At 48.0% G+C, this 14,221-nt stretch overlaps 1 protein-coding gene across 3 annotated transcripts in view; it reads left to right on the forward strand.

Annotated features, from left to right (window-relative positions):
- The window catches only part of LOC147886136 (yacP-like NYN domain protein), an 80,790-nt gene that overhangs the window by 25,021 nt on the left and 41,548 nt on the right, over positions 1-14,221 (forward strand). For all 3 annotated transcript variants that reach the window (XM_087395781.1, XM_087395782.1, XM_087395783.1), the window contains one exon: positions 2,158-2,212. In XM_087395781.1, the coding sequence (XP_087251907.1) occupies positions 2,158-2,212 (55 nt within the window). The remainder of the gene's footprint in view (positions 1-2,157; positions 2,213-14,221) is intronic.

Here is a 14,221-nt window from a genome sequence, read left to right on the forward strand (position 1 = left end):
GCAGGTGCTAACCTTGACCATGTAAAGATGGAGAGGGTCTCTGCATAGGAATTTGCATTGCAATTTCAATCTCACACTCCAAGGCCAAGCAAACGACATCGGAATAAATATTGATGATCCCATGGAGGATGAGTAAGCAACAATAACATGTGTGTTTGTGGTGAAGTTTTGCATCAAGTTTCACTATGTACCTTTGCTTAAATTCTATCTCACCTAAGTTCATTTAGAAAATGCAACATGAAAGCCACAAGATCATCATAACCATTGTCAAGGCCACGTAGCTCAAACTACAGGGCTTTGTGAGGAAGCTATCTGTCATTTTTTTTAAACGAGAGAAAAGAACTTTCTATTAATGCATGAGAAACCAACCATACGAATCAGCAATCCGAGAGGCACTGATTTGGCGAAAAACAAAAAAAAGCAAACTGGTTGCCAGAAAGATCAGCGTATTTCCAGAGAACCCAGCTTACTGCCTAGGGAATCTCTGGAACATGGGCTAACAACTAGGGGTGGAGGTCTATACATCCAGTGAATACCTCGCTTGGTAAAAACATAAGAGATGCCTGTAGGACAAGCCTTGTAGAAACACTTTCATCTTTTGGCAATCGTCCTAAGCTTAGAGTTCCATGCTCCCAAATGGTGCTCAGGGTGTAAGCTAGATGGCTACCAGAGTGGCTGTAGGGGGAACCTGATGGTCACCCTTCACAAAACTAGGAAGCTGTCTGTCATAACTTGCACATTGGAAGAAGAACATGATTGAAGAAGAACAGGCTTGCAGTGAAATAAATGTGGTGGCAGCTTAAACGAGTAATGACATTGCCATAGACAAGTTCGCATGAATGTAATTTGGCTAGCACTTACTTTGTAGTTGTACTATTTGGCCATAACACCCCTTGCCTCAAAGTCCAATGCCATGGTAGTACCTTGCAAGCTATCTTGCTCAAAGACTTCACTTGTTTACGCTTTGTGGATAGCAGAAATGCCATGACCATGGACAGAGGTTTTAGATGATTTTCTTGTCAAATGCAGTTTTGCCTTATGACAATCTTTGATGGGCTCGAGAATTGTGCAATCACCGCTTGTAAGTGGTAAAAAGACTTTGTGGTGTGTACAATCCATGGGAAGGAGAAGGTGACTTGACTAGTCAAAGATTCCGTCGCAATTTTAGTTTATCGAGTGCCCATTTGGGAGATAAGCATAAAAATTGCTTGAATGTGAATTTGTAGTCCATTGGTAGATAAACAGTGCTTTTGACATGTCCTAGGTTATGGACATCATGAAAATGTAACGAAGTTATTTGTTTTCTTTATAATGTACGTCTAAACGTCTCCCATGTTCTCATTGATGCACAAGTGAATTGTTTGAGTGTCCCACAATTCATTTAGAAAATTGCAAGACACGACATATTGTTGAATGTAATGGAGTTGGCTGGCCAAGCTGCAACTGATGAGCTATGATATAATGAATATGGAAAATATTTTGTGAGCTTAATAACATGTTGGCTAAGAATGGGTGCCTATTCAGTGCTCTTTATTTTCATCTCAATTCACAAAAAGGATCTTTATTTGCTCACTAAGGAATGTAAAGGTACACTTGTCTTATTCCTAAACATCTTCTGTGTTTGCATTTGTGCACAATTAAGTTGTTTGAGTTTTATGGGCCGCAAATGTGAACATGCAATAGATTCATTTCAGCTTCAATTTTTTTGTTAAGCTGTTAATCCATTCAGACACTTTCAAGACATACATTTCTCAAATATGGTGGACCTGAACATGGGCCACCAAAATGGAACTTATGACTAAAATGCGATGAACATTAGAAAGTGTTATGAGGTTAGTGACAGGAGGGGTTAGGGGTAGCGCATTAAGGCTTTGCCTCATCAGGAATGCATTGTTCTCCAGCAAGCCTTTGCAGATAAGTTTCTTTTATCATTTTGCAACATGTGCTCATCAAGCTGAGAATTGTTGTGAGTTGCCTATTTTACAGTGATCGAAACACTAGTACATGTGCATTTCTGAATCTCAATGATGCCTATGACACTATTTGTTGAGTGATGAGTCGTGTTCTTGGATGTAAAAGGTCTTAGCACAATTTTAAAAGAAGTGCAGTTTTACATCTTTAGTAAACTGAGGAAAGCTATTTCAAATCTATCTGCAGAATTGACGTCGTCTATTCATCAAGTAGAAGCGCTGACATTTGGATTGAGACAGAGGTTAGCATTCTCATCTTTTTCTGTCAACACCAGAGGTTATGGAATTAATGAACGCACAAGGAGGCTTCCATATCTTGTTGAGAGAGATTTGGTTTTATCAAAGGTATGCAAGGCCAGATGTACTGTTGAGTAAGCTACCTTTTACATTAGGTTTTCAGCGATGGGTTTTAAACATATATTCTTTTCAAAGGGATTTATGTATGTAACCTGCACTTGCCTGAGGATACAATTAAAAGCCCCTTCTTTTTGGCGGAAAGAAATTGCACAAAGCATTGACTGGACTGGGACAGTATACACCATGAAGTTGGTATTGAGGGTCTTATGGACTGCAAATATCATTTCTGTTGCTTTAAGTCAGGGTGTTTTACTTCGTGAGTATGATTAGGGTGCAGTTGGTGATGAATGTATTGCTTTTCAAAGCAAGACACTCCAAAAGTTGTTCAGATATTAGAGTTACGATAAGCTGTAACGAGTCAACATGTTTATTAGCTTATCAATTCACAATAAAAGAGGATTTACAGTGTATGCTACCTTCAAAATAATAGGATTTAGAATGATTTGGTGTTAATGGCACAGAATATCAGAGCTGAGGAAGGTTGTAGAGAGTTCACATGTCTATTGGCTTATCAGCTTACAAGAAGATTTTATGTATATGTCTTCAAAATATTAGGATATTTAAATGATTGGGAGTTTTATATATGTTCAAAGCTCCTTGAAATCGGGGGGAGGCAGAGTCTAGACCCTATGAAGAAGTGTCATCGTCTGGAAGATAGTATCAATCTAAAGCGGTGTCATGGTGAACTCTACCTGTACTATCTGCTGAGAAAGTGAAGGCTTACTCCGAATCATCCAGGATCCCAAGTCACCTATGGTCTCTCAAATCTCCTCCAGTCAGCCGCCTCTGAGTTCACTCCCCCAGAAGGGTGCTTCATACATGGCTGTCAACCTCACCAGCATATCAACGGAGGGTCCTGAAAGTGTGCCTGGAAGCATTGTCGCTCTAGCTGGGCCAATGTTCCGTCACCTTGCGTAAGCCGTGTGCCCTAGCTGGGTGAATCATTGGAAAACGGTCCTGTGAAAACTGCTCCTACATAACTGTAGAACTGCACAATCTCCATTGGCTCCCCTTGGTAAGCAAAACTGTGACGGTGTTGGATGAACCACTGCTCGTGAGGTGTTGAAGATCATGACCTTGGTCTTACCAAGGTTGACTGGCAAGTGTCTCTCCTTGCAAAACACCTCTAAAGCATCTAGGTGTTTCTATAGGCCTGCTGCTGCTGAGGAGGACAACATGACGACTATATCATCTGCATAGAGCAATATCAGTATCATCAAATGAGCTCTCTATCCAATTTGACAGACCTCTTGGGATGCATACTCCCTATGACTCCAAATCCTGACTGCTGGGATCTGCATCTCTTGAAGTCTCCTAATCATGTGGGCTTGTGGAACTGTGTCACAGGCCTTTGGAAAGTTTACAAAGAATGCATATTCTTTCTAGGATCTCGACTTTACCTCCTCAATGATGGCCCGAAGGTGAAATGTGGTCAAGGGTAAAGTGCTACCTCCGGAGCCTGGCCTCTGTCCAAAAGCTCACAATACATATGCCCTTCTATAAGAGCTGATCTCTCTCTCTCTAGCACTGATCCATAAATCTTGGCCATTGTGTGGCCAATCATGAGAGTACAATATTTCCCAATGTCCATGGCGTCCCCTACTTTGTGTATTGGCGCAATGGTGGTGGTACTCCAAGTAGGTGGGAAGCCATGGCAAATAGCATGATTAGACATTTGCACTAGGATCAGAGCCAAGACCTCCCGTCCATGCATAAAATGGTCGGTCCACAATCCCTCATGATCCTTGGCTCTCAGGTTGTGGAGTTGATGCTACATAATGTAGCTTGCACATTTTGTGCGGTGAACAAGATAGATGTGGTGGGCTTGGATAAGGAGGACATACCAAGCGCATTGCTTGAATCAGGACATCGTAGAGCAATGTCGCGTATATATGCCAGACACCCGGATTCGTGATGGAGATAGGTGGCCTCTCCTTGGAGAGAAGCCCCCATGCAATGGTGGGGCCCCTCCGTGGAAAGATCGGATCACCTCATTCGTCCTATGTGAGAGGAAAGCCCTCCTCCTCCGGCATGACAAATGGCATGAGATCCATTGCGCCTCGATCGTCGTCAGGTGCCCCAAGGCTCGCTCATGTATGAGGTGAGATCTCGGCACTTATCATCAAACCATGGGTTTTGGGTTATTGTCCTAGTTGGGGGGCGCGATGCGGATCGGGTGGTAGGGAATGATTTGGCGGCAGCATCCTGAACAACTGAGACAAGAGTGTCTGAGGCATGGGTAAGATTTACATTATCTCCAAGGGAGGTTGATAGCTCACGAGACAGGTGGCTCATATACTCATCAAGGGCATGATCAAAGTGTATCTGGACATGTCTATGCGACTGGCACGGTAATCGAGATGCTGAAAGCCAGATAGGAATGGTCGGCATAGCTCACGAGACAGGTGGCTCATATTATCTCATCAAGGGCATGATCAAAGTGTATTTGGACATGTATAGGTGATTGGCACGATAATCGAGATGCTGAATTCCAGATAGGAATGGTCGGCATCAATTGGGGGGGGGAGGGATAGTGAGCCTTGAGGTCATGTACATTTGATAAAAAGCCAAGGGAGCCTGTCAAGTAGTCCACTGTACTTATCCCCCTCCATGTGGGAAAGAAGTGAGACCTCTCGATAACCGCCATCTTTGAAGACCGTTGATCAGGTCATGCATTGCTCCCATCTCTAGTAAATGTCGTCCATAGCTTGTCACATGTGGTGCATCCTTTAAGTGCCTCACTATCACAAGGTCTGTAGGATCCATCTCTGGTACTCTAAGGGTGTCCGATCTGAAATCATGCAGGCCAACTTGTTTGTCCCCCGTACGTGCATTGAAGTTGCCTAGAAGGAGGATTTCCCCTTGCATAGAGAACTTTGTGATATCATCATGTATCATCTCATATGGGCTGTGACCCTCTGTGGTGACCTCGTGTGTGTATGATGATGTATCTGGGGGAAAGTAGCATACAACAATGAAGACCAATTGTGCACCAGGTGGCTGAATCCATATCCACATGTGCCGTGCATGCTCCTCCTTCCACATCACAGATATGAGTGGCCTCAGGTGTGATCCAAAGAGGACAGCTACTTCCCCCGAGCCTTGTGTAGAAGATATGTCTTTGTGTGTGTACCCTTTCACAACGGGTAGTTCTCTCTCTGGAGTGCCACGTGTCTCCCTGTAGAAGACGATGTCTTTGTCTGCGTGTCTTTTGACCAGAGTCCAGACCAAAGGGTGCCATTACAATTCCAAACAGCCATACTTAGTTTGTCCTATGTCCCTGTCTTGTAGGCCCGACACCATCATGTGCTGTCTTTCTCTCTTTCAGTCCTTTCTGCCTTCTCCCATTGATTACCTTTCCATCTCTGTATGAATCCCATTTTGCCTTCTGCCTCACTGCCATCACTCATTCCATCCCCTCTCTTCGATGCTCTTGCTGCAAGAGCATGAGGTCAAGATATGTCTTGGTCCCTTTCACGGCTGCCCTCATACTCATGAAGGGGATCTGTCCACTACAGTCCAGAATTTCACCACCATAGGTCTCATCAGTGCATCAGCTTTACCCACTCTCCATGCAGCCTCAAAGGTAAGATTGAACTGCATCTTAGTGATCCATGATTGCATCCGCCATCGCAGTATCTCCCACTGCTAGGCCTCTAATGAGGACATTCAAGGCTTTACTGTTCCTTCTCCCCTCTAGGGCATCAGAAATGAATCCTTTTTTGGGGATGATGTGACCTTCTTGACGACCTCTCTCTATTCCATCATTTCTGCCTTCCCTATGTTTATTTGTTGAGAAACTCGTCATGTTTCCCTTGTACCGTGATCTATAGGGCAGCCATCTCTTTCTTGAGTTTCTCATTCTCCGTTTTGAGTATGTTCAGATCCTCATTAAAAGGTGGCTCAATCTCCCCTTCTTCGAGTTGAGTGCGAGCCTTCAATATTTCAATTTTTTTCTTTGAGCTTGGCAACCTGAGTTTCTAGCTCCTTTATTAGTGATGTGTGATGGCTGGTTTTGTCTTCCACCACTCGGTTCATCTCTTCCTACATCTTGCCTAGTTGAATCCCTATTTGTATTTGCATTTGAGTTTTCCATTTGTCCATTTTCCCTTCCATAGAGGCATGCAGTCCTTGGTGATTGCATCAACATCCATCTCTTTGCTTTCCCCCAATTTTTTCTGCAAGTTCTTAATATCAGTATCTTGCACTTGAGAGACCTCCTTCATTGTGTTCAGGCATGATTTGATGTGCTGGTCATTAATCTTCTTAGTGCTCATCCAATTGCACAGTACTTCCTTTCCTTTTCCCCTCTGGTTTTCCTGTCCGGTGAGCTGTCCATACTGGACATACAATTCTGCATTTGTGTTCTGAGTTTGAAAGCAAACTATCATGCACTTGCCACGGGCTATTCTTGAGCTAATATCACATTGTGCATTTCAAAAGACAGCCCAAATGTAGGAGCAGAACTGAGACTTTTTTGAGCAGTGTTGTTTGAGCAGATTTTGGCGCCTCTTTCTGGGATTTCAGATTCGATTTCTGGAGGTGATGTCTGACCTGAGTTTTGACACCCCTTTCTGGAGGTGATGTCTGACCTGAGTTTTGGCACCCCTTTATGGAATTTAAAATTCAAATTTTGAGGGCGGGAGCAGGTCTATCATCTATTGTTCTTGGTACTGATTTGCAACAGTCCTGGGGACAATTATGTTCTTTTGTTTTCCCACAGAAGATAAACTTATATTAATGCTTGAAAAACACTGTACAGATCAGCTTCCAAGAGAAGCTAAAAACGGTAAGCACAAAAGAAAGACTGGATGTTAGGAAAGCTAGACTGTTTTCAAAGGGCCAGCTCACTGCCTAGGGAATCTCCGGAACAAGGGCTAACAACCAGGGTGGTGATCTATACATCCAGCGAATACCTCTCGTCGCGGAAAGGGTGTCTCTTGTAGAAACGTTCCTGCCTTTCAGCGGTCACTAAAGTATTGCGCTCCTAGGTGGCGTGCAAAGTAAAGATGCTGTCCTGCAAGATCGTGACTAGGGTAGCCGCCAGAGGGACTTGCTGGCCTCCCATCACCTGATTGCATCGGGCCACCCAGATGTTTCAAGCGGTGATGTTGTGTCTCCAAACACTGTCCTCTGGTGAGAATGTCGGGCGTGCATGGGAAAGCGGCAATGCATCATATATCTCTGTCCGGGAGACCTGCTGGCCATGAACCCTGTAAGATGGTGAAATTGGATCAATTGAGAAGGCATGCCCCCCCTCCGTGAGCCACGCTACCATCCCTCATGTAAAGTCTTGCTGCATCCGCTACGTGCAGGCCATACTCCTGAAGGCTGCTATCCAGATCCTCTGTGCAGCAATACAGTCTCAAAGGCAGTGGGGGATCGTCTCTAACACTCCATTTGCGCAGCAAAGGCATTTGTCATCTATCCACAGCCGCTCCAACCAAAGGCCAATGGGCAATCCCCTGTGAGCCAGCATCTGGAAGAAATAAGATATCTTCCGTGGTCTCAGGCTAGACGAGGCTAGAAGTGGGAGATGACCTCTCGAGGGACATCTTGCTCAACCCAAGGTCTCTTCCTTGAGGGAGTCCAAGCTACTGCCTCCAGCTGAAGGTGCCGTCCATGCGAGTTGTATACGAGAAAAAGGGCACCTCCTCTATCCTATCTGGGTGTCCTACTCGAGTTGGCCAGTACCACTCCCCCGAGTCCCATTGAATGTCTCGGAGAGGCCAATCCCAGAGCGAGAACCGCCAAACTGCTTCCTTTGGAACTATTCAAACTGTGTGTGGATCAATTTGCCAAGCCTTGCTCAAGTGGCCCATCTTGATCCACTGCCACTCCAAACCATCCAAGGCCGCCTCATCCGCGCGGTCCCTCTTTGTCTTAGCTTGGAAGAGGCCTCCTGGCCCCAACTTGTAGAATTTGCGGTGGGACTCTTGAAAAAACCAACTGCTAATAGGCACCCTTGTCCGTGAGAATTGACTAGACCAATAGTGAGGGCTGCAAGGCTGCGTAGGCCCTCCCACCATGAAGTGGGGATCACTGCATCAATCTGCGCCATCTAGATGCGTGCCCCTCTCAGATGAGAGAGCTTGCGCCCTCATTCCGAGGGAGCTATCTCCAAACCCCGAAGGACCTGGTTGGGCCATTGTCTAATTGTGCCGAGCAAATATGCATCCGCTGTCCTAACATATGCCCATGTGAATCTCGGACCTTTGGGTGCCACGAGCGGGTGTCTCTCGAACTTCTCCCTGCAAGAAGGGCTGGCCCGAATGAGTCCCCCAGCCAAATGCTACCAGACCCGAAAAAGGCTTCTCATAAGGGGGGAGCCCTTTTCTGTGAGGGGAGCCTCTAAAAAAATCCCACTTGTGGGACATTTTCCCTTGTCCACCTGTGCGAGGAGAGTTTCCAAGAATCCCCCACTAGAGGAGGAGCTTTTAGGGCTCTGCGTCTGGGGTGAGATCTCGTACCACTAGCTTGCCTAGGAGGGCTTTGCTCTACATCTGTAGATCAATGATACCCAATCCTCCTTGTGCTTGTGGCATGATCAATGTCTCTGGCTATCCGATATTGCCCAAAGGAGGTTGCGCACCAAGTGTCTCAACTACCCAATGCAGTGCCGGTGGAAGCACCAATAGGAGGCTATGTACCAGGTCGTGGCAGGAAGGACCTAGCTGACTACCAACGCTCTACCTACTAGGGAGAGTTTGGACGAGCTCCAATATAGAAGCTTGCTTTGAATGCTCTCTCGAACCGGGGCAGTCTGTTGCTCTGCTGAAATATTAATTCCCACCTGGCAGCCAAGGTATCTCGCTGTCTGCCCTCGCGAAATCATTGAAAGCCAAAATCCGTGCACTAATCCTGGACTACTTGGACCTCCTATGTTCCAATGAAGAAGCCATTAGATTTGGTCCAATTGATCTGAGCCTCGGAGGCCTCACAATAGATGGCCAATGCCCCGTGACCATCTCAAGGCTCGCTACTGATTGCTCCATGTACAAGGCCATATCATCTGCAAACTCTGAGTCAAGCAGCTCCTCCTCCTGTCAAATTGGGAGCTGCATCGCTACGAGGCCTATCGCCTAAGATCGCAAAAAGTGGCCTAGTGCCTCAGCTACAAAGAGGAAGAGGAAGGGGGTGAGGGGGCAACCCTATCAAAACGAGCAAGACAGAGAAAAGGCATCGCCCTTGTGTCCACCAATGATTACCTGACTGGAGCTCCTTGCTTAAAGAGCTGAGACCCCTTTGATCCACCTCTTCGAGAAACCCTATCTTTGTATAGTGCCTTCCAAGAAGGACCACTCCACTCTATCATAAGACTTCTCAAAATCCCAAAAGAAGGATAGCAAGAGCTGTGACTCCCCTGGCCCAATCCATTGCCCCCCAAATGACGAAGATGTTGTCTAGAATGTTGCATTCTTGAACAAAACTTGTCTGCGTGTCATGAATGATATCAAGAAAATGGGGCGTCAATCGCAAGCTCAAGACCGTGGCCAAGATCTTGTAAGCTGTATCCAATAAAGTGATTGGTCTCCATTGTTGAATGTCCGATCTATCACCCCCCCCCCCCCCCCCCCCCCCCCTCCTTCAGAATCAAGGAAATCCAACCTCGACTCAAAGACTACGGAAGTGAGCCTGAGCCAGAAAACTTCTGGCAAGCTAGCCTAAGCAGAGTGAGAACAGACTTTCAAAATATCGAAAGAAACTCTAGGTAAGGTCATCTTGCCCAAGCCACTTCTGAGAAGGGAGGGCCTTGAGGGCCTCCCAAAGCTCCTCGTTTGTGAATGGAGCCTCTAGCCGTCTTCTCAAGCTCTGCATTTACTGATGGAACCTGCTTCCAAATTGCCTCTCATGCTACAAGAGTCGAGGGTGACTCCTCTTAGACAAGAACAATTGCCGATAGAAGTCCGTTGTCAACTCAAGAATCTCCTAAGAGTCTGCATCCCACAAACCGCTGCAGTTGTATCCCTACTGACTGTGGCCTAGTGGTCTGGAAGAACTGTTTGGTCATCCTGCCCTCCGCTGCATCCATCTTGCATGTGAGGAATGGTACAAGAACTCGGCCCGATGAAGCTTCATGGCTTGCAAGTTAAGCCTCGCACTCTCATAGCGGTCACTGAGCCATTGGGTGCTTGGATTCTACTCTCTGAGTCTCTTTTCGGATGCTAAGTCCCGTCGCAATGCTCTCTCTTGCTCCTTAAGAGCATGCCTCTGTATGAGGGCTTGATACTATAGCTCGTGGCTGCTCGATTGGATCGCAGCTGTTTGCCTCCATGGTGCCAAGGGCCAATCAATGCGTGTGTGGAGTAGCGGCAAAGCTCTGCTTGTAATACCTTGAGCTTGGAGTACAACTTGAGAAATCTAGTGGGGTGAGGATAGCCAAAATCCTCTCTAGAAAAGATCTGGTCATAGTTGTAAAATCAATATTTAGAGAGAGAGAGAGAGAGAGACTAAAACTAGAGAGATAAAGACTAAAAGCCTTCACTCTTTGAGGTATCTTCACAAATACCTTCACAAGTGAAACGACCCAAAGGTACGGTACCTTCACAAGTACCTGCACCAATGAAGGGACCCTCATGTATAAATATATCTCTTGTGAAGGTACCTTCCCAAGGTACCTTCACAAGTACCTTCACCAATGAAGGGACCCTCATGGATAAATATCTCTCTATGGAATGAAGCTCTCTGGGGTTCAATGTTCAGTTTTACTTTGGTGTTCATGTGCTTGTTCTCCTTGCATCCATGCTCGCTCATTGTGATAGCATGCTCTAACCTTGCAATCTCCCATCCTCCTCCTCCTCCTCCCCTCCTCCTCGACCCTCTTCTCCTGCTCACCCTCCCGCTTTGCTCCTGCACCCCCTTGCTCCTCCCGCTCTGCCCCTGCTGCTCCTCCCGCTCCGCTCTTGCTCACCCGGCTCCGCTCTTGCACCTCCCACTGCACCCCCTCCCGCTGTGCCTTTGCTGCTCCCTGCTCGCCCTGCTCGCTCTACCCTCCTGCCCGCTTGCTCCGCCCTCCTGCCCTGCTCACTGCACCCTCCTGCCCGCTGCGCCTGAGCCTGCCTGTGCAGCCCCCCCGCCTGCTGCAGCTCGCTTGCTGCGCCCTCCTGCCCGCTCCGCCTGCCTGTGCAGCCCCCTCGCCTGCTGCAGCTCCCCGCCCCTACAGTTCCTCCCTCCTGCTTCCTCCATTGCTGCAGCCCTTCGCTTGCTGCAGCACCTCCATCCGCCACCCGCCCTGCAAGCCCTCCTAACACCGCTCTCCTAGCCACCCCTACCAGCCTTCTCCACCTGCAGCCCCGCCTGCCTGGCTGCGTTGCCACCCGCAGTCCTTCCTACGTGCCTCCGGCTCCCCTTCTGCTGCTCGCCTTGGGTGTGCCTCCTGCCATGGGGAGGGAGCTTGTGCTCCCACTCCCGATCGTGCACTAGGACTTACACCAAGGAGACAGAAATCAGTCCAAAGAAATGGGAAAAGGCGAAAAAGAGAGGGACAAAGCCAAGAAAGACGACAACAAGAAAAACGAGCAACCAACACAATTGAAACTTGAGGATGTGAACACGTGCTACAACCAAAGTGGACTTGGGGTTGACAACAAAGCAAAGGCGGGGCCCACTTCAGCCTCAGCTTCGGCCTCTGTCTCCGCTTCTATTTCGACTTCAGCCCCCGCTTCAGTTTCGATTTCAGTTTCAGCCCCCCGCTACATCCTCACCTTCACCTTCAGCTTCAGCGTCCACTTCAGCCTTAGTTTCAGCTTCAGGTCCAACTACAACCTCTACATCCCCAGCTATAGCTACAGCCAGTGCCAGTGACATACCCATATCCATGACCTCGGCTGCTTCCCTCCCTTCATCTCCCGTTACAGCTCTCTCACCGGCTTATGATACCTACTTCGGAGGTGTCACACACTGCTCCACATTACGCCTCGACCTTTCTCTCCCCTCTGCCTCTCAGTCAACCTATGCTCCCACACCTTGTGGGGATTGCCTCATCTATGCCACTATCATCTCCATATCGTACCCAGCTCACCCAGTCACCACCCAGCCTTCGGTTTGATCCTCACACTTTTATGCCACAGCCCTTCCAAAATCGTCATCAGCGAGGGCCAGTACCAGTGCATCCAAGGCCTGCCAGAGGAAATCGCACGTGATCCAGAGCCTGTGCGATTTCTGCCAGGGTGTCTTCCGCAGATTGTGATTCTATTTCCAGGTCCTCCGGGCTGTGCCAGGTGATTGTGTCCTGTTCTGCGATCTGTTTCCAGGTGTTTCCAAGCTGCTACAGGAAATTGCGATTTGTTTCCAGGTGTTTTTAGGCTGTCCAGGCTGTCCCTGGGAAATTGCGATTTGTTTTGAGGATGTGCAAGGAAGATTGCGATCTGTTTTCTGGAGACTTCCGGGTGTTGCTGCTGATTTTGGTAACTTTCCAAGTGTGTGTGTTCACTTCTAAGCTGCTTTTGGAACTGTGCGAGAGCAGAATCAGCTTATCTCCGCAAGATCTAGGGTTTTTCAGCCAGGGTGACCTTTCTTTTGTGGATTCCGAGTAGAAGAAGGCTTGTCTTTTCCTGCTTTTGCCGTTCCCTGATTGGTTGCTAGCTAGTTATTGCGTTTGGGTTTCTTTCCTCGGAAGAAGAATTGATTTATGCTATTGGGTAGCGGCCAGGGAGGCTATAGATTGAGACAACCCATTGGGAAGTGCTTGGCGGATTGATTGCACCAGAGTTCAGCTGTCGAGGGCTTTCTCTTTTTTTTTTTTTTTTTTTCTCCGAAAAAACAGTGCTAATTATATTACTTCGAGAACAAGATACAAGAGGTCAGCTTATAGCTGACGGGCTGCGTTCACAAACCGGACGCAGCCCAAAAGGTAGCATAATAGATCATACTCTCACGGAGGGATATGCTGAGTGTGAATGAACAGCCATCGGGGTGGTGAGTAGTGCCACCGAAGGCCCTGCGTAGTCTGCTCGAAGAAGAGGCTCTGTGTGTCCCAAGCCTGGAGGAAGCGTCTCCGCTTCTCCTGACCGGCCCGGGAGTCTCCCTGAATCTGGTCCCACTGGCCTCTGAGGGTATGAATAATCTCACTCCAAATCTCCGCCATGATCTGGGCAGTCGATAAGGAGGTGCCACCGAGGATCTGCGCGCAGCGCGAGGTCCAGATGTGCCATCCTGTAATGCTGCTGATAATCTCCCAGACTGGCTGCCGCTCCCGAACTCCTGTATCAGCCTCTGCTAGGTGCTGTGGGATACCCTCGAGCGGCCCCCACGTTCCCTGTGTGATAAGGAAAGTGGGGTCCTGCTGGCATGCCTCGAACAAGTGATGAAGACCAGGTGCGGTGCTGCACCAACAGAACGCGCCCCAAGTGATCACTCCTAGCTCTGGTGCTGCACGAGCAAGAAGCCCGAAAGTCCACCTCCACACTTCCTGGGCGCGCGTGCAGCTCCACAGGCAGTGTTTTGGTGACTCCTCATCCGCATGGCAAATCTGACAGCAACCGTCCTGGCCTATCTGCCTCAACCAGCTTCCCACTGGAAGACCTTTGTGGGTAAGAAGCCACAGGAAGTATGAGATCTTCCGCGGCCGCCAGCTCTCCCACAAGGCCTTCCAGAATGCCTGCAAAAAGAACCTGGAAATACCCTGTGCGTACCAGCTAGGACGCTGGGTGGGGGGGCGGCTCTGCATCCTCCCGAGAACTCGCCTGCCCAGAGTCGTGCTGTAAGCGAAGAAGGAAGTCGGCCCCTGTCCTGTCACAATCTCTGGCCACCGTCGAGGGCTTTGTCTTGCAGTTGTCCAGTCGTGTTTGGCTGGTTGGGCAATTGGTTGTGCGATTGTAGGAGTGGCTCAGACAGTGGATGCTATTTTTTTTGAAAAAAACAGTGCTGATTATATTACTTCGAGAAACAAGAAT

Source organism: Dipteris shenzhenensis, chromosome 24, assembly GCF_047967505.1.
Source record: "Dipteris shenzhenensis isolate YYH24624 ecotype China chromosome 24, Dip_SZ_1.0, whole genome shotgun sequence".
In the NCBI taxonomy this organism is placed as follows: Eukaryota; Viridiplantae; Streptophyta; class Polypodiopsida; order Gleicheniales; family Dipteridaceae; genus Dipteris; species Dipteris shenzhenensis.